General features: G+C 34.2%; 1 protein-coding gene across 4 annotated transcripts in view; it reads left to right on the top strand.

The window, feature by feature from the left end:
* LOC121423462 (single-stranded DNA-binding protein 3-like) overlaps positions 1-21,189 on the top strand; it is a 55,279-nt gene extending 34,090 nt beyond the window's left edge. For 2 of the 4 annotated variants that reach the window (XM_041618806.1, XM_041618803.1), the window contains 6 exons: positions 1,454-1,518; positions 3,311-3,347; positions 4,152-4,212; positions 5,109-5,179; positions 6,768-6,971; positions 12,793-21,189. In XM_041618806.1, the coding sequence (XP_041474740.1) occupies positions 1,454-1,518; positions 3,311-3,347; positions 4,152-4,212; positions 5,109-5,179; positions 6,768-6,971; positions 12,793-12,915 (561 nt within the window). In that variant the 3' untranslated portion in view covers positions 12,916-21,189. Of the gene's footprint in view, positions 1-1,453; positions 1,519-3,310; positions 3,348-4,151; positions 4,213-5,108; positions 5,180-6,767; positions 6,972-10,980; positions 11,022-12,792 lie in introns of all 4 variants that reach the window. The other 2 variants (XM_041618807.1, XM_041618804.1) reach the window with 2 other exon arrangements.
* The last annotated feature ends 660 nt before the right edge of the window (positions 21,190-21,849 follow it).

Raw genomic sequence — 21,849 nt, 5'->3', positions numbered from 1 at the left:
GTTTACACGTTGGACGGCATGAAACCAAGAGACATGTAGGACATGAAAGAGGACATGATGTCTTTGATAAAAAGTTATGTTATGGAGAGAGATGGCTATAAGTCCTCTTTCAGTTTTGCTGCATTATGATTTCCTGTTGGTAACTGACCAAATAGTATGTCATCGGTGGGCTGTTAAAACCTCGTAACTCGACATTTATAAATTTTGATGACTGCTCAGAGAAAGCTGTATTTTGGAAATATGGCAATGGTGGCCACCTCATATTGTCTGAAACAATCTTCTAATTCCAGTAGAGAATTCCTTCTAAGGATGGGAAAGTTGCTTCTTCTGTCATAACTCTAAAATCAAGCTTTGTATGAACCATTGTCTAAATTGTCAACTTTTGTACGAGGTTTAACAGCCCAGCAATTCTATGTAAACAAGGTACCCTGGATCAATGGGTTTTGATAGGGTAGTTTATGTAGTCAAATGTTAAGTGAAACCAAAACCAACTACCCTGGGTCAAACCCAAACCTGATTTTCACTTTCAATCCACTTTTAAATTATATCTCAAGACAAATAGAAACATTTAAGATTTTAAACACATACTTAAAACTGATTTTGACTTCTTTGTGTACATACAGGAGCCAATGATTTATGTGTGAGCATTTGCTCCATCCATGTAAGACTCATGGTATAATGTGTTAAGGACATTGTCTCACTTCATTTGTATCCTAAGTTCTAAACCTGTCTTATATGGCTTCTTGTATGTCCGAAAAGAAGATTTATTTGGACCATACCATTCTAACAGGTGTGGTGTTACTTTGGCAACTTTCAGCAAAATGTCCCTCTTTCTCGAATTGAAACTAATGAATATGATTATGAAGTCCATTTATGTAACCAACACTTATTCATGAAAATGTTTTAAAAGCTCAAGGAATTTGAATTTTGAATTCAAAATGTTTATTTTGCCTGTGATTTTGATCTTTTCTTTGATTTGCATATGAATACTATATCCTGTTATCCATACTCCATATACATACATGTATTTCTCAGAACATCGATTTTATCCCTTTAATGAAAAACCCTAAAGATATCCATGCTGCCTTGTCAATTGATACTTACATTTCTGTAAGCTATTAAAAAAATATACGTCAGTCACATTTCTCAAAGATTGTGAAAAAAATAGTTTCATTTCAACCTGATAAGTGTTGCACACCTGGAGAAATAAACTCAATGGTATGTACAAGAATGAATAAGCTTGATACAAATTAGATGAAAACATTTTTCCCAGTTAGGCATTAGTTAACTTGCAGTATAAATCACCAAGATTTGGAGGAAAGAAAAATATATTTTTCTTAACCAACTCCAGAAAGTTGACTGTCGTTTTCTTTTCTAAACTGCTTTATCACCGAGGCTTTTGTAATTTTAGTTAAAGGAAGTAAATATTTTCATACTTTTTCCTTTCCTTTAGAATTATGGTGGTCCCGGAATGAGGGGGCCTTTGAATTCAATGCCAGGAGGAATGCCAATGTCAATGTAAGTACTTTTATTTATGGTGACACGATATATGCTTCTACATTTGCTCTTATCTTAATAGCTCGGAGGGCATACGGTTAGAGTTTGGATTTTAATAGTTATTGGTTAAGATAAGGATTAGGGTTTATTTCTGGAGGTTAGGCTTTATGTTTGGCTTAACATGCACATTTTCCATCAGAACAATTGTCGCCGGAGCAAATGTCATGGAACCATGAATATAATGATGTCTTATTTACGTAGGGTGACCACTTCATTTGAACTGTTCTCCCAGCGGGCCACCCACCGTATATAATATGTTATTGAGAAAACATTTTTTTATTTTCATGATTATAAAAATATTAGCCCTTCTGGTATACCCTCACTTATGAGGCTGCAATTTTCATCAGACCTTTGTTGTAGACGGCGTACATTGCTGATGCTGCGCAATGAGCCTAGATCCAAGATGCCAGATTCTTCAGTTGTCTTCTTGATCAAATCAATATTCCATGGTGAAAACACAAAAGATGACATTGTCATAATTTTGAATAATATACATGTACCTACAAAAGGAGTATGGTCAATGTAGTAATCATCATCACCAATTTAAGTGCACTTATAGGGTATGGTGGGATGTGGTAGAATTCTTCTGTCGTATCCATTCCAGTGGTCTAAAGTGAAAATCCCAGAGGAACCAAAAGTAACACAAAACGAGTATAAAGCAATGTAATTGAACTTTTAGGCCATATTCTTAACTATGGTTTGATTCTAACTCTGGACTCAAGTTGTGGTTAAACTATGGATAGCCCATTGTGACTCGAATCTCCAACAGTGCATGCTCAAAGTACCAGCTGATTTCTCCAAGTAATGATTCTGAATAGTCTTAGAACAATAACTGAAATAGTTTTATTCACCATTAAGACTGCTTAGTGTTAGACCAAGTGGATATGATATGAAATGGGTATAGCATAACTGGAAGATGGAATGGCAATCAGACTGAATTGTAAGTGAATGAACTGTTTTGTAGATGAATTAGGATTAGACCTTACGATTTTTCCGAACTCAGATTTTTGTAAGTGGTAAAAAAAAATCGGATCAGAAAAACCAAAACATGTGGCGACATGTTTACCGTCAAAATGCGCTAATGATTATGTTGGAGATCAAAACAAATCATCATCTTCTTCCTCTGCTTACGTCGGAGATGAAAACAAATCATCACCTCCTCCTCCCTTTCCGCTAATATCGGAGATCAAAACAAATCATAATTTTTTTTTCCTTTATCTTCTTTTTCTTCCACCGCTTTTGTCTGAGATCAAAACAAACCATCAGTGCATTTTGACGGCAAACATGTCGCCACATGTTTTTGTCTTGTTATGTTTTGGTTTTTCTGATCCGATTTTTTTCCCATTTACAAAAGTCTGAGTTCGGAAAAATGTAGAAAAAGGAGAAAATCGGATCGGGAATTGGAATAAAAATCAGTTACTACATTAGATTAGATCTTACGGGATGAGAACAAAGAGTTAGTCAACTCAGTTGGTGGAATAGTTCCAACGATAAAGAAGAGGATTGAACCATAACAGGGGTTCAACTCCAACTTTTTTTTATCATAGCTCTACTTATTTTATCTTAGCACTATACAGTTGGCATAAGTAAGTACACATTACTCATGTGCATATTTAAAGCAAAATTGTTATTGAATTAGAGTAAGTGTATGAGCTTGCTTGAATGTTCCAGGACGGGTTTAAACCAACAGGGGGTTGAAACCGTCGTGAATTCAGACTAGAATTTATTTCAATCCATTTTATTTTATTTACAGGCCAGGCGGAAGGCCGTGGAATCCCAATGCAGCATCAGTAAGTTATATATAGTCCTTAGTCCAAGTAGTGTTTATTTTTTAGATTTGTAAAATGAAGTTATGTATGACTCTTCTAATTTTTGAAAATAATTAATTGACGCTGAATATGCGAACACCATGCTTCACTTTGATGTTATACATGCATGTACCACATGAAGTGATCTCTATACTAGTAGGGAAATTTACAAAACAGGTCTTGAGAAAGATACATAGTATAGATTGTTTAGATGAGATTACAGAATGAGTATTACAAATTCATGCATTTTGATGGACAATGGAACAGTTTATCTTGTCTTTGAAACCGTGTGTAATGCATATTAAACATATTTCATTTTCTTTTTTAATGCAATTTGATTGTTTTCATTGATAATTTTCAATTGCTCCCAATCTCAATGTTGTCCGACATATTTCTAAAACTTGAATTTTATCCCACTGTTTTATTCTCAATTTTTGCTCTCTTTCGTTTCATCACTTTCCCTGTTTCTCTGCACCATTTCTATCTTTCTATCTTTCTAACCCATTTCCCTCTCATTGCCTGGTTACTATCGTTCTTTTTTCCTTTTTCTTTCTCTTCATATTTGCCTCCTCTGTACCCACTTTCCTCTTTCTCTCTTCCTTGCTATATGTAACATCTTTTCCTATCTCTCTGTTTCTCTCTCCATCTCTCTCTTGCTGTATCTCTCTTTTTATACCTCTTTATTCTCTCTGCATCTTTTTCTGTCTCTTTATCTATCTCTGGCTCTTCCCGTCTCCCTCTCTACCTCTCCTTTCCTCTCTCTGCTCTGTTCATTCTGCGTCACAGGGTCCGCCTGGTGGTCCGGGTGGAGGGCCTCCTGGTACTCCGATAATGCCTAGTCCTCAAGGTATTTAATAACCTCTAAACTTACTGACATATTGTGAATAAATTACCATTCATGGTTCCTTCTGTTAACATGATATATTCTATATGCATGATGAATGTATCCATTTCATCTAATCTGGAATAAAAAATAGACGTATCAATAAACTGTCGAACCTGCTTTAGTGACCACCTGTATTAAAGTTCCACTTGTATGTGAAGACCACAATCTCAGTCTCCCTTGGATTAAATTCCCCATTAAAACATGCATAAACTGACCTTTCTATAAAGACGACCTGCTCATAAAGACCGTTTTTCTTGTTCTTTATATACATGTTTAACTGTATTATCCCGATGATCATTCATGCTTGTTTAACACCTCACAATATTTCCTACCTCAGTTACATGTATATTACATTTTGTATGATCCGTATCAAAAAAAGATATCAATATGAAACATAAGATTTTTGTTTCAAGCTTGGGATATTCTGTGATAAGGTTGGCTAGGAGCAACTTTGGCATGAATTGATAGTGTTATCATTGATAGCAAGTCTAATGAAATAAGGCGTTGAACTAGGAATGGATCTTCTGTGTTAATGCCTCCAGTATTGATCCCACCGCTGCCACCGTTATTAAACCCATTGTTTACTGTGTCCTGGAATTCTATAGGTTTTTGCAAATTTTTTCTATTTGCATTTGGTAATGGGTCAAGACATATGTACCACTCTGTAATATATGATATAAATTCATTTATTTCATTCAAAATATAAGTATTCATTTCTATATTTTTAGGTATTTATGTTCAAAATACCATGAAAAAATGGAAATTTCCATTTATTTTATTTGAGCAATAAATACAACTTTATGACCCTTATATAGATCACATCGCCAATGATTTTCTGGTTCTCTCCCTCTTCACAGATTCCTCTAATTCAGGTGACAGCATGTTTTCAATGATGAAGTCAGTACCTGGTGGAGCCATGGGACCAGGGGTAAGAATTATCTCAAAATATTTGAAAGAAAATATTACCAGTGTGTCTTGGTGTCTTAGCAATATGATACACAACTTATCAAGAACAGGGGTCTTATGAAAGTTCATTTTCAATGAGTCTAATGGCAATTGTCTAATTACCAACTCGTCTACTATCATTTGGTCTATTATCAATTTGTCCACTATCCACTAATTGCCACATCGTCCACTCACCTTTTCATCTAGTAACCAGTTGGTCCAATAGCCATTTAGTCCACAAACCATTTGGTCTGATTGGAAAAGTGTTGATTTGGCAAAATGAATGAAAAGAAAAATGGGTATTAGACCAACTAGTTATTAGAAGAAATGGTCATAGACGAACTGGTGATTAGGCGAAGTGACGATTGGACCAAATGGTTCTTAGACGAAATGTTGATGGACGGAATGGCAGACTAAATGAAGGTAGACCATATGGTGAATGGACGAATTGGCAATTTACCTTTATGAATACCTCTCACTTGGGCAATGTTTCAATTTATAAGAGGTTTACTTAATTCTATTCCAAGTTGACTACAGCTATAAGTAGTTGTCTACAGTAAGTGTTTACACATAGCAAGAATTATTTTTATTATGTTCCTAGTATTATTACGATGTGAATCATGTAATATGGTTAAAAGGGGCAAGAAATGTATTATATTCTTGATTGATTAACATGTTGATATGGGAAATTTGTTCAGACTATTAATATGTAAAAGGCAAGATTATAAGAAGCAAGAGATATTCTGAAATATTCTGTGAACCATTGGTCCCCTCTTGCCCACGGTGATTACCTGTACAAAGCCAAGTGTGGAATTCGTTTATTTTTTTGCTTTCAGCTTTCCTCTTTGAAGAAAATTTTGAGGTATCAAGAATGACTTCATTCAAAAGGAGGCAATATTTACTTCCTCTGGACATCATGGATGATCTTTGCATTTTATGTCCCTTATTTTCTTTGCAACTCACAGTACAAAATCCATTGTTGAGGAAGTGCTTGTCTGCTTAGACACTCCAATTTTAGATCTCATTTAGAGATACAGAAATTATCTTTTCATCTTATTTCTTTGAAGCAGAACTTTCTTGCCTGATGGACTTACGCTGATTAACAGTCTAGACATTCATCCTGTGAAACGTGACCCTTTTCTTTTTGTAGTAGAACTTTCCAATGACTTCTGGCCCTGATGAAGGAGTGGTCTTCTGATTGAGCTTTTGAAGATAACTGACATTCCTTTTGGGTCTTTTCTCTTTGTATCAGAATTTTGTAATGAATTCTACACCTGATGGACCTATGCCAATGGGCATAATCAAGATAATCCTGTAATTCTATGAATCTTTTCTATTTGGATCAGAATTTTCCAGTTATTTCTCGCCTTGGTGAAAAGTGGTCTCCCATTTGAGCAGTTCTTTCCATAACTATTTGGAGATACAAGTACTTAAGTTCTTTTTTTAGCCAAACTTACCAATGAATTTTGGCCCCAACGATAAAGCGGTGTTCCTTTTGAGACCGCATTTATCATTTGGACCACATTTTAAGTGATACTGAATTTGGTTTTCTTTGAATCTCGTCTCTGTAGCAGAACTTTCCAATGAATTCTGGCCCTGATGGACCTATGCCAATGGGCAGTCAAGACATTCCTCCTGTGATGAACGGTGAGATGGATGGCATGCCGAAGAGTTCACCAGCAAGCAATCCACCGGGTGGCCCAGGAGGGCCAGGGACGCCGAGAGAAGACAATGGTTCCATGACCCCACAGATGTTCCCACCATATGCCGAAAACGTAAGTGCCATTTACAAAGGACAGCTTTGCTGCCCTCTCTTGACTTAATAAGTGTATTGTCTTGTGATTATGTGGAGCCCAATATACACTACACAACCTAACTACCATGAGATATTCTAATAAGTTGATGGCAGTTCTCTTCAAAGTGAACAATTTTAATGTATTACTATATTTTTAGGTGAAAAATGAATAAAGAATTTTAAAATAGTTCTTTTTCCTGCAATATCCATTGGATCATAAATGCTTAATCAAATACAAATTAGAGTGTAGTGCAAGATGGATATGATTATGATGTCTCTTCAATTCATAGTAAATCTTTTGTTTGTATATGTTTAAAGTTGTAATCTACAAATTGGTTATATTGACATTATGACTCCTTTTGTTGATTCATATTACTATTTTGATTTTCCAAAATCAGATTGCAAAAGGGTTTTGTAGTGTGTCATTGGGTTAAGTATTTGGTCAATAATTCATAAAGAATATGACGAATATGACTAGGGTTAGAGTATGACTCAGCGGAACATCAAAGATCAGTCATCCTTCAGCTTAAATTCTCAGTTTCACTACAAAATTGGAACATAACAATTGATGGACATATATAACTGTGTTATTTTGTGTTTGTGTGTGCTTTGAGCAATATGAATGATAAATTTCTTTAACACAGAATATCTGTAAAAAAAAAATCAGGTCTGGAAGTGCCCTCTCTTATTATTGTAATATGATTACTTGAAATGGTAATGAAATAAGGATACCCGGAAATATATATATATATTCACAAATAACAGCTAGATTGACTGTTAACAAGACAAAGCTGGTTTAGTCCAGCCGTCTCACACTATATACATGTCATTTATGGTATATAAACCCTGTTACAGTTCACACTGTGCATTGAATTTACATGGCAGTGTATGATATGGCCTCCATAATCACCTGAATATTCTTGCTTACCTTGTAATCTTCACTTTATCATAATCATTCAAGTTTAGTCTGTTTTAGGTTGTATAAAACTTTTTATTAAGGGAATTTTTAAATCCAAGGGTAACTTCTATGCATGGATCTTTTATTGTGCCCCTGTAATCCACGCTCCATGGGAATGTTACAAAATGATGAAGAGGAGTTAGGGATTTGAGGCCTAAGTCATATCCTCTTAAACAATCATATCTGATTGAGGTATGTCTTATACAATTGAGCAGTGGTCGTTAAGTATTGTTATTAGTTACCATTGGATGACAAAGTTACCATCATGATAATATTTAAACCGTGGGCCCCCTAATATCATTACTTCTATATAAAATCCAATCTCCATAAATACTATTACATAGTACACATGAATACCAATTCACATGTTTTTCTCTTGTATAGTAGTGTGGCAGCGGTGGGATGTTTTTTATCAAATTTACCAGAGTATAGTAGTTTTTAATAATCTAAACTATTGCCTTTTTGTAAGAACAATTCTTAAATGCACATTAACCATCAAAATACTTTATTGCCTGGTGAAGCAGGAAAAAGGCTCCACATGTGTACAAGGTTTTTTGCACGATACATAATGGATATTTGAGTGTATTGTGCAGTTTGAAAATGATAGCATTATAACTGTATGAAGTATAAGTCAAGTTTTTTGCCAGTATAAGTGAAACGATTTCTCCATATCGGGTACTGTGTATTGTCATCTGTTCCTTGCATATAGGCCCTCTTTATATATGCTAATTTATAAATATAAAACTAATTGTGTATATATATATATATTGATCAAACACAAATTAACCGCTTCTAACATATTCTTTATAGGGAGACTATGATACCTCTGATAACACTTAGTAAAACCTATATTCAGAGTAACAGTTAATATTCTTAATTACGTATTTTGCATTATACAATGCTGTCTGTGAATTAGTCTCATATATAATAATAATGCAACTTATAAAGCGCCAAATCCACTCTGTAGAGTGCTCAAGGCAAATAAAGAGCTAAGAGTTCAATAAAAAAAGTTTTTGGAAGATTTTTTAAAGTCTAGACAGAGGTACATTTTTTATGTCTTCAGGAAGGCTATTCCACAAAGTGGGGCATGCAAAAGCAAATGATCTTTCCCCCCAAGTTTTTGAAACTTGAAATAACAAGGAAGCCAGAAGTGGATGAGCACAAAGACCTGCATGGTCTTTAGTAATTGATAAATGAAAGACTGTATTGTGGTGCTGATCCAAGAATACTATGAAAAGCAAGCAACAGAATTTTAAAGATAATCTGTTTTTTGGTTAATTTAATAATATGGTTAATTTTATCTTCTAAGACATGCGGTTATAATCTAGATTTTTGCAGATATGGCAAATATGTGACCAATAAACTTTCTTGTGAGGGAGAATATTTTACTCACTTTATGAGGATTTGTTTTCCTGGGTTTTCTATTGTTTGCATTATCAATACCAAAATTACATATACTGTGATTGCAAGCATCCTAGAATTCCCTTATTTTTCCATAGATGTTTGTATCTGCTTAGATTAAGACAAGTTTTACGCTGCCATGAAGATTGGCACTTGTTGGATGGAAGATACTGCTCTATTCTAAATGCAGCTCTTCAGTGTGGGTTTCCATTAGACAATCATGCGTTGCTGAACTTGACATGACAGTATAATATTCTAATGATATGTTGAAGATGATGAATGAATGAAGTTTGTATATCTTGGTACGTTCGATCCTCCTGCAAAGTCAGACGCCAGGCTTCTCTTGACAAACTTGTCTGCTTTAAAATGGATTGTTGTGCTTCAGTCACATCAAAGAAATTGACTCCAAACCAACTAATGGTATGTCATTGGTAAGAAAGTAGTAAATTTGGTCTGCCTATAGTTGGTGTCACCAGTGTTACTGTGGCATTAAGTAGCAGTGGAGTGTTTTCAGGTGAGATGTTCCTTCTTGGAAATTGTGAAAATGACGTCTCTGTGGAAGAGATGAAAATATGACTCCACTCTACACATAATGAATTGAAACTAGAAAGTGAGAAAAAAGGTCACTAGGTTGTCTTCCGAGTCTTCTTGCTTTATTGATATAAAAACATCATCATTTAAATGTTTTCAAGACTGCTCAGTGAAGCAAGTACGGTACCTTTCTCAATCTTTTGACAAACTGCTACTTCTTCATTGTAGAATTACCTCATTTTATTGACCTGGCACGTGATTTGGCCCGACGGTTGTTGATGGGTATATTTGCTGTCTTTCATGAACAGAATAATTGTTTGATTAGTTTTTGTACTCTTAATTACTGTGTTATTAGTAGGGTATTTGTATTGGAGGTGTTCATTTTCACCCTCTATTGTAGAAGTTTACTTTCAGTAACAATGTCAAACCCTTTTAATTAAAGTTACGACTGTTTGGATTCGAGCTAAGTTGGCTGAAATACCAATGATAGTGTTTTGAAATTATTTATATTTTCATTAGTGGTAAAAATTGTTAGTAATATAATTTAGCAAAAAAAAAATTAGGATGAAAGAGATAGGCAGTGTGTGAATATTTTTTGAGAGCAGCGAAGGTCTGCATACATACTGATGTGCTTATGTTCTACCTAAGCTGTTTAATCTAACACTATTGAAGATGTCGATTAATACTTCATTGTGTGTATTGAAGAGCAGAACATGCAACAAAAGATGATAGTCTATTTTGAGGAAAGTACTAGTTACTTATCAAAGCATTTCCATAATCCTACCATACTCTAATAGTATAACTTTCATTAGCATCTTGAATAAAACTATGTATTTAAATGAAATCATCCCAAATCATTAATAAAACTCTATTGAGGGCACTGTATTTACAAAAGGCACTACCAATGAATATTTAACCTCCAACCAAATCAAACTTTTATTTCCAATATGCTGTTGGTAACCACCTTCTCTTTTTTGTGATGCACTATAATCCACTTTCTGGTGATGGTTTCATTAACCTAAAAACTGAGTTTATACTACTAACAGCTGACACAGTCAGAAATGACAAATTTTCCCAATCAAAATAATTTTGTCCACAGTTGGCGGTCTTCTAAATTGAATATCAGCATTAAACGATTAGGTGAGTGCCTTTTTCTTACATGTCCTATCCCAAGTCCTCACTTCTCTTTTTTTTGTTCGATTTTGCTCTTCTTATTAAATGCTTAATATACACAAAATGCACTGCTTTTTGTCCTTGTTACCAAACAAAACCATAGAGCAGCAAATTCTTTTCGTTTTGTTTTCGTTGAAGCACAATTGTAGATTAGATTTTGTCAGATGGAGTTGGTGATTTGGAAATCTGAACACCTCTTCTGCTATGTCAAATTTTCTTCACACAGAAAATGGTTTAGTATAGCTGCTCAGTAATTAATTGTTGAAGTCAAGCGGGTTCTTTCTCTATTTGTCTTTTTTTCTTCCACCTTATCAACACCAAATCCAAGTCTCAAGTTTCAAAATTTAAATGAAGTCACAACATAAAGAGATTTACTTCAAGTTTCTTTTGGAAGTGCAATTAACCTTAACTCTGATTTGAGAATAGGAAGGTATTTCCATATTGCTGTTCAAACTCTTTTTTATATAATGGATGGGCATACAAAAATATGGAGGGTAGGTGTATGAATGTAAACATGGCATAGATCAGGTTCTCGTTATTGATTGATTTGCCAAATTCAACAAACTGTAGGGTCGTTTCTCAATAGAGTTATATTTATGAGATGGTGATGATTATGAAGTCCGTAAACTTGCTAGTTAAAAAGAAATGAGTGAAAATTGACATAAATAGCTTATCATTTGTGGCTTTTTAATCAAGCTGCTCTCGGATTTAAATTTTTTCACTGTAAGTTGAAAATTGGGAAGGTCGGGAAGAGATTAAACCTATGATTTACTGCCTTGTGTGGTATTGTGGAAATGCTGTGGATGATGACATGCTACATAGAATGTACAGTTCCACTAGTAACTAAAAGCTAATGCATCTACAAACACGACACTCCATTAATTTTCATACTGCACAAATGAGTTTTCTGACAGTATAACCAAGAGTATGTATCTTTTATATTTTAAACATAATGTCTTTTTGAGAACACTTAACGGCTGCTTGGTTTGGTTGAGTTCAGTATATACTAGCTGGTTTGAAAGAATATCAACCCTGTATGTGTAGCATGAGTTAAGCAGTTATCCACCTACACAATTGTCATGGCCAAGCTATCCAAAATACAAGCAAGTGGCACTCTATTTTCTTTTTGTATTAAATGCATGTTGGAAACCGTTGGTTGATATTATTGTTGCAAATAGATTTTCAGAGCTCATTTTTTACTATTTCAAAATAAAAAGTAAAGAAAGGTATTGGGTATAAAACGATGAATGAAGTGTTATACACTTAAGTATCAACAGCAACCCCAAATTAATCTGCACAATTGTTTCAGCTATGACTCAAACAAATGCATCTCTCACACATGTTTGTTCACTTCTTGATTATGGTTTAATGATACATTGATTGTGTAACTGATACTGATATTGATATAATACTAAGTTTTGATAATATACATGCTGTTGTGAATACAATTATTCAGATTGGTAACCATACTTACAAAGTTTTCTTTTCCTTTCAATAAAATGAGAATATTTGTCATGTCCTTATGCAAATTTCAGGCATTTTATTTTTTTTCTACCAATGTTAAAGATTATGCTTTTGTTGAAAGAGAATGAAATTACAACATTTCTATTTATGTTTTAATAGATTATTTTCAATTCCAATGAATTAATGCTCATAATGTTAGTAACATTATCCTATTGTCCTCTTCATATTGCATTAATGTTATGCCTTTATTTGATTTTGCTCTTTATTGATGCAGTGTCCACAAGACCAGAATGAATCAGCAGCTATACTCAAAATTAAGGAGACAATGCAAGAAGAGGCTAAAAGATTTGAGAAGGACACGCCCGGGCCCGATCATCCGGAATACTTCATGCAATAATACACCCCCTTTCCCTTCCTCACAATCCCGATTCTTCTTGTCAACTATTTCGCTTTGGAGACGGAGGGAGCAATCTGATCTTCCTTGAGATATGCCGCCGCACAAAATATGGCCTCAAACGTTGGATCACGCTCTTAGCACAACTCCAGGACATCACTAACCATACGTGGGACTATGTGTGCATGTTGCAGCATGCAGGCCTGATCCAACTGTGATACACCATATGGGAGAGCATTGCATCGCATCTCCTGACTTAACTGCAGCAACGGCCGAGATCACCTTTCAAAACCCTGAGGTAATGGTCCTTGCAGGATGTTGCTTGCAGCATAGAGCCTCTTTATTACAAAGCACCAGATGGAATCGATCACTTCACAGCCCAACAAGAAATGTACCATGTGGGACTGTGGTTCCAGTTTCACCAACAGGGGGACCATAGGCATATATTATCTGCATTAATCAATTCAAACGTGTTCATTCTCCAATTGGCAGGGAAATCTGGGCTTGGTTACATAAAAATTCCAATCGGAATAGCAATTGCCATGCAGTCAAGGTCATTGTTACATGTCCACTTTGGTCACAACATTGACCAGAAACCAATCAGAATTGTTCTTTTATACACACAATCCATCACAAACCTTTGTTAGGGAGTCCTCTTAAATATGGATATTTCTCAAAATAAGTATGTGCTACATATAGAAGGGTTAGGGTTAAAACATCTTAGTAAAAACTATAGACATCTTTGTTCCTAAAAAGTTAATGCATAATATCTACATACAAAAGAACATCACCACGAGTCACCTTTATTCATAGGATATTTTAGTGCATAAGACCTCCATCTCTTAGACTTCTTTATTCATATTATCTATATGCATAGGATTTTTCATCTATAAGATCTTCCTGCATATGATTTTGATCCACAAGATGTTCATGTAAAAGACCTCTTCATGAATAAGACATTTTCATGTGTAAGACACCTTCGTGCATAAGATCATCATGCATAAGAATTTCATAAGATCTTCATGAACAAAATCCTCATGCATATGATTTTTTTTCTTCTGTCTGAGGTTCATGATTTCCTTCAACCCATTGCCTAATTCTAATTCCAGCAGATTTTCAAAAGGGACCACAAGCTTACTGCCAACAAAGGTTCACATTTCCAATATGCATTAACAACAACATGAATATGTCTCCTTGGCAGAAGTAAATTTACAATACCAATCATAGTTTGACCAAAGTAATTGATAATTATCTTGAGCTGATGAGCATGCAGTGAATCTCATATTTTGTTCAAATACTACATTACAAAGTTGCCCTTCGACCATCTCTATCTGACTAAGTGACAATTGCAATATTCTAGTATATCAAGTATTCTGAAGATTGACTATGCTGTTTGAGTACGAGTGATTCTTATGAGAAGGCCTTTATGTGATTTCTTGTAACATAAATTCCTGAAATGATTGAGCTCTGATGAGTGATCATGATGCTGACCGTTGTACAAAGTAATCATTCACACTGTAATTATTAAGTCCTTGTGTAATTTATTCTCATTTTTTGACATGCTATGTTTTGAATATATTTCATTTAAGACATGCAACTGAGCTATTGGTACTTGTAGTTGTATTGCTTTATCCTGTTTCAAATGTAACAACCAGAAACATGTTCTTATGCATAATTCTTTTGAACCCGTTTAACAATTTCTTTTAGTGCTTAGTACAAGGCTTACATGAAACCAGAAACGCATTCTTATGAATAATTCTTTCAGCCTTCTTTAAAAAAAAGTTTTTAGGTCTTAGTACAAGGCTTACATGAAACCATAATAACTTATATCGGTCAACCATCAGGACTAAACAAAAGAAACCTTATACCACAAGAAACCTTCCTCATATGCTTTGCCTATTTGAAGTAAAATCCATCTTCGAGAGGAAAGCCAACAAAAGAAAGTGGAAAGAAAAATGGCTCGGACTGATGGAAGAAAGAATGAAGTGAGGCCAAGGAACAATGTGTTTTGTCAAATCACAAAGTTTTATCTTTATTGATGATATTGATAGTCCAACATTTAAAAAAAATCTTATTCCTCATTGCTTGTCGTAATACTGATATTTCATATACAACTTATTGGTAAAACATTTGTTTTTGGAACATAGAGGATTATACAAAGTACACAATACAAATTGCTAGAGTAAGCAGAGCCATATAAAACAAAAAAAAACTGCCCTGAGAAAAAGTGAATTCTGGTGCTGAATTTTGATGTAACTTGCAAATAGAGAGATGACCGTGACTATTTCATTGCTCACTGGCCACACCCAAGCCCAACTTACATAGTCTGATTTATTGAAACATACAAAAAATCCTTGTTGATGTTATTTGTCTCACTTTTCCCGAACTCAAAAGAGAAGAATCTTTGAATTGGCTGCCCACTTGTTTTCAGCTTTAACATATGTCTCTTTTGTGATGTGGAGTATTTGGTAGCATGTAAGCCTTTTTTCTATGTTACTGCTGCACCGTTACACAATGGCCAATATTCATGAAGTTGGTTTTGAATCTATATGATCGGAAACAATGGTGTATGGAGATTTCATTAATTACGCTTGGTTCATTGCATATATTGAAAAGAAATTAGATGTCAGATCGGGCTTGTTACTATGGTTTCCATATCAATAACCCCAATAATAATTTCATGATTTACACAAACAATTCAATAATGTTACCTTCTGACCAAGCATGTATTCTGTAAGCTGTGTCTCAAAATCTACCATCATTTTTGGAATATTTTTCAAAATATGCAGTGATTAAGGGAATCTTCATAAACCATGTTTTCGGATCATGGGTTCAAAACCTCCGTTGTTTATCTGGGCCATTATGTTCAGGTATTCGTAACACATAGATTGCAAATTGTTTAAGACTAGTCATCGACAATGTCTCTTAGGGTGTATATATTTTTGATGAAGATGATGAGTGTAGGTTTGAAATATTGTCTTTGACTATCATCGTCTGATTTATTTTTAGTTCACTTTAGATCATTTGCTTTCACTTTATGTCATCTAAGACATATGACTCTCCAGTAAATAGGGCAATGTTATAGTCACACCAACGAAACAGTCTCCAGGACCCCATTTCACAAAAACTTGATATGATAGCAACTCTTGCTAGAGTGTTAGTCTACCTTGACAATAGTGAATATTCTGCTTTCTGATTGGCTCTTCAACTAAAAGTCGATATTCCAACAAGAGTTGCTATCATATCTTTTTTTTTAATGAGGCCCTGATCAACCAATTACTGCCATTCAAAATAATGCAATGGCTTTGATCGGTGTCTGATGTTTCGTTGCTGTGTCTGTAGCTTAAGCAAGCCCTCATGTCCCATTTCCTGAGGAGTGTTTCATAAAGCTGTTGGTAAGTTAAGAGCGGCTTTAAGAATGACTGGTTAACCTGTTTGACGCGCTAAACCATCACCAGTGAACATTTTGGTGTATACACCATTTACCCCCAAAAAGGATCACCAGTCATTCTTAAAGTTACTCTTATGAACAGCTTTATGAGACACCTACCTGATATTACATTGGCTTCAATGCAGATGAATGAAATAATGTACCACACTAGTGAAGTAATGAATGGTATGCCACAATATGTCGCTATGTTGGGCAAAGTATTTAAATTAAAAGCATAATTGCTGAGAATGTGCAAGTTTGCTTGAAGCCTTTTTAAAATCCCACTCTAACTTATATCTAGGGACTGCTGTCTTTTACCACATATGCATAGGTAATGAATGCTGTTTCTTAACATGTGGGTAAGTTGTATGACTACAAGGAATTTAAATTTGTCAAATTTTGTAATTAAAGGAATCCAATTTTGGGATTCTTTTTACATGTATATCTGTACAGGGTCAGCATTGCATTTATTCTTTCACAGTAATTTTTTTCTCTCATAATCTATTTTATATTTCTCATTTGTTTGTTTGTCATTTTTGATAGAGGTGAACACAGATGGGGTTGTTTATACGTATAATCAGTTTACTATTTACAGATTTCATGTCCCTTTTTGGCTCGCACTCCATAGATGGATAAACAAATATTTATTATAATAAAATAGTATAATTCTGAATTCATACCAAGTCAGTGTTACTTAGAGCTATGGAAAAAAATAAGCAGTGAAAACAATCTCTAAAACTTAACGATTATTACAACAATTTTGTTTAAATTATTAATTTATTTACTTTCAAGATTGATAAGATAAACCCATTTTAAGAATGTATTTCTTCCCCCTGCCAAGGTAAGGAAAACCAACTGTTTATTATGCTCCAGTTAATCTTAATTCTTGATAGAAGACAAATATTGGGAATGGCCCAAATCTATCTATGCAATTACTACATACTGTCCAGTGGTCTACTCATGAAGTAATTTTTCATTGTATACTTCAACAAAAAATGTGAAAATACAGACTCAATTTAATTGTAAGTTTTATGAAAGTTTTCATAGCTTTTTAAACCCCTGCCTATGTCACCTGTATTGACCATGGCCCAGCTGCACTAAGGCTTGCAATCAATTGCAAAATGACAATGGCCTCTCCTGATCATTGTTACATGATTATTTAACATACCCTCTCCTCTCTCCACCAATCAGAATTGTTGTTTTAAAAGTGCAGTTCTTTGTGTCACAGACCCTAGAATGTGCACATTTGTATGCCCAAACCCTGCATAGTTAACCTACAAAACAGCCTTTAAATTCATGCAGTCAATCTCTGGCAAATGCTAACTTCTTCACCATATTACACTTATTAAAAACTGGACAATTTTCATTATGAAGAATTGTGGGGCTTTTAGTGAGGAAAGGGAATAAACAATTACTTGCCATTGTTAAAATTACTGAATAGCCAATAAGTCCATGATTATCGAATCCTCAGGAAGTTGTTATCAAAACCATTCACCGGGAAAAGTTTTGGCGGCTTTTTGAAATGATAGTAATTCAATGTTTTTTTTTATATCAAGCTTCCGAGACATCTTTTTGAATGAACTGTTTAAAGTCTTGGCTGTCCATATCCACAACTCGTTTGTCCACCCACCATTTTCCCGTTCATCTCACGTAACCTTGACAACAAGACCAAAATTTAAAACCCTTCTTGTTCTCATTCCTCCGTTCTTGTACATAATCTGGGCCTGCAACCTGCTGCCAAAGTCATAAGTAAGCACCCATTATTGTCATTGTTGAATGACAATGAGCCAGCCATGCCAGGTTTGTTTTAACACAGATATACAGGAACAGTTGATGATGATGAATCTTGTTCAGAATCATGAGGCAGTTTGCCTTCTAATTTATCAAACACTAAAAGTGGGATGACCATGTGTACCATGTATTTTGTATTATAATGTTGAACAAATATGAATTCACCTCCGTACAATGTCTACATTGTACCTGTACAATGTATATTGGTAGAAAATCGTGTATTTAGGAATTTATTGAATGTTGTACAACTTTGTTTAGAGAAATTCATAAAAAAAACTATTTATGGCATATTTTTGTGTATTGTGCAGTCTGGTAGTACATAAAGTATATAATTTTAACATGTCAATTCTCTTTCTCTTCATTTCTTCATTTTGTAGTGAAGAGACATATTTTCCTGAAATTGTTTTATCACCATTATTGATTGGTGCTTTAATATAATTGTATTTTGTTGGTAGCTATGTGTATTTTTGTCAGATGTGCCAGGTGTTCCCGTGCACATTTGGAGCCGAATACATCACCAGAAGGGATACAAGTTTGAACCATTAATTGGACAAAAAAAAACAATCTTCGCACGTTCTTGTAGGCTTTTTTTTATTTTCTGATACATAATTGATAAAACATGAAAACAATACCTCATGTATTCCACTTTTCTGTTCAGCTTTCGTGAAGGGATTTGTTCACCATTTGGTGTAAAAATGAGTCCCTGAAAAATGCACTTCAAAGCTCCCTAAGTATATTCTAACAGATTTTCTTTCCGTCCACTTTTGCCTAGAAGTCGGCACAGCTGTCTTTTTTTCTGGGGGTTGGGGTGGGTTGTCAGATGATTTTAACTATTAAAATTCAATTTGGCTTCACTACATTTACTTATTAAAAGGGTTGTTTTTATTAAGGGTAGAAAAGCAGTTAGCCATCTTTTCTATTTTACAAATTTTCTGGTTTTAACAAATTTCCCAACCATTTATTTTAAGTGTCAAAGTATTAAACTGATACTTTAGTTTGGAAACCCACTTTTAATTTGGACATTTCTTGTTGGTAAACGGGAGGGAAGGGAAGGGGTGTCATGGAAAGAGATACGCTTGATCTTTACCATTGATTGTAATTGTTTGTACATGGTTTGGCATAGACTATTGCGATTAATTGATGATCTTTTCATTTTACAACTGGGACTGATGAGATGTAGATATATATACTCTCAGGAATCAGAGAAGGTGATTCCAATATTGGAAATTGCTAAGATCTAAGTATGACAACAATGCACTTGAGCGTGACTTAAGTGTAAGTCATACTTAACTCGTTATGAAACAACCCCAAGATTAAGAATCATGTCTTTAAAATTGAGAGATATTTAATGAAAAAAATATTCTACCTGAACTGCACATCTATCTGTATGGAAGGTTTAAAGTAAATCGACTTGAGATGTTTCATCTTGCCCTGTCGACGTAGTAGTCTTATGACATGATGCGATACATAATCTCACCAAGTCAACCATTTAAATGTTACATGTTGATGAGATATTTTATGTTGACATATTACGAGTTGTGTTGCCATGGCGTTATCATTATCGTATCTCGCCTTGACAACATAATAAAGGCTATTAGGTCATCATTGGCAAGAAAATATATATCTCTCAATCTCATCTAGTAGATGGCACTTTAAAGCTTCCATATATCTGTAACTAAACCATGTAAATAATATGATAACCATGGCTTGGCATAGGAAAATGGTTCACATTTTAGTATTCTTATGCTAAGCACTATTGTTGAAGCAGTTGTATTCATCTCCATATCTTCTCTTAATTTGTTTTGATTCTCCAGCGTGACTTTGGAAAGAATATATTGTAGATATGAAGGAGAAAACATTTCAAAGTTATTTTGAGAATGCGTAATATGACTGTTCTTTCATGGACAGTTTTTTTTTCTTACAATCAGACAACCAAAATTTCAGATTCCATTGAGAGTCATATCTCTAGTCAATCAATGTTAAAGTATGTATTTGTTTAAAGTAAATAGACATGAAATGTTAACTGTCTTTTGAGTTGAAAAGATCATGTTACCAGTGTTCTAATTTCAGTGCTTAATATTAGTTAGTCAGAAACAAATTGAGTCATATTTGACTAACTAACTTCTCAAAATGATTGAACTCAAGCATGAGATGACCAGAATATTTGACTTAAGATTAAAAATCATGCATAGGGAGAATTATTCTACTCAAAATTGACAGAAATCAAGGAATACTTAAATTTGTTTTGAATTCTGGTCATTTACAATAACCATGTCAATTCTGACTTGGGTTTAATTTGACTGGTTTGATTAAAGATTTAGTCAGATAAGGGCCTGGCTATATAAAACTTGGCAATTTGTTATGTAGTTGATTTTAAGATGGTTGTACATAATTATTAGTGCAGCCAAACGTGAAAATTAGCCCCTTGATCGATTACTACACTGTGTTTTTTTGGCCTCTATTGGTTTCAGAGTGCTCTGGCCAGTGATGTCTTTCATCTAAGGAGTGTTTCATAAAACAAATAGTCTGTGAAAATCTCTGACAGTTATTTCATTAAAGGCATATATCCAAATTTCATGATATGACAGAATTACAGTTTCAGTTACATTATAAACAACTTGCTTTTATTTCTAGTGCCCCAATGAATTTCAAAGGCTTATTCTGAATTCCTTTAATTGCAAAAACTTCAGAGCAAATTTTAGTGTATTTAATGCTTTCAATTGCTGTAAGTGATAATGAACTGGACAAAATGATTATTATGACTTACAATGTAATGGACTTTATTTGTTGATTCTGAATCCATACTATGGCCTCTTAATATTTTGATATGATTTATAGGGTAATAGGCCTTCATTGCTAGATCGGCAGTGACTGCGTTTCTCTGTCTCTATTGTGGATTGTACCTATTCAAGAGAAAGATTTGATGTTCATTTTTATATATCTCAATATTTATTTAAACTTTTTTCCTCATTCTCTTTGTTAACTCTCTACAGATTTTTCTCTTGTGTGTGTCTGTACAAAATTATTAAAATGTGGCACATTTTTTGTCAAATCCATAACGATTGTAGTAGTGATTGATTTGATGGTGTGTTTATTTACTTTTTCTTATTCAATGTCACACTTATGTCTATTTCTTTATTTCTTTATTTATTATGTATTTCACATATTTAAAAAGGGTGGCCCAATCAGTACAAACACTGGTTTTCGTTGGGGCCCTTTAATTACAAAGTAGATACACAATACACATAATATATGCAGATATAGCAAAATTATAAACACAAACTTATGTATACAATAGACTAATTTAAAATGTCACACGTTTAAAGAATAAGGTACAAATTTAACAGTTAAAAGTTAGAAAGGTGATGGTAAACAAAGCGAATAGCAATGCAGCTACAGATTACAATACTTGATACATCTCATACATGATAGGCATAAGTACTGCAAAAAAGAGCGGTTATGAAACTACACCAGTCGTGTTGTGATAGGACAGCACCAAACATTTTACACCAGTGGTGTAAAACTTTGCTCATAGATAGTGTAGCACCTGAATATTCCAAATATGCAAAAATTAATATGGGTACATGTGCTTGATTTTTGGCTATAGAGCTTCAAAGTTCACCCAAATGGATGTTCTTAAGAATTGCACATTCAGAACAATTTGGCATTTTCAGACCTCACAAGATCACTACACTGACTTCACACCTCTATTACAC

Source organism: Lytechinus variegatus, chromosome 11 (genome assembly GCF_018143015.1).
Source record: "Lytechinus variegatus isolate NC3 chromosome 11, Lvar_3.0, whole genome shotgun sequence".
Taxonomy (NCBI): Eukaryota; Metazoa; Echinodermata; class Echinoidea; order Temnopleuroida; family Toxopneustidae; genus Lytechinus; species Lytechinus variegatus.
Note: the sequence above shows the minus strand (reverse complement) of the source record. Positions and strands in the feature narration are given on the sequence as shown.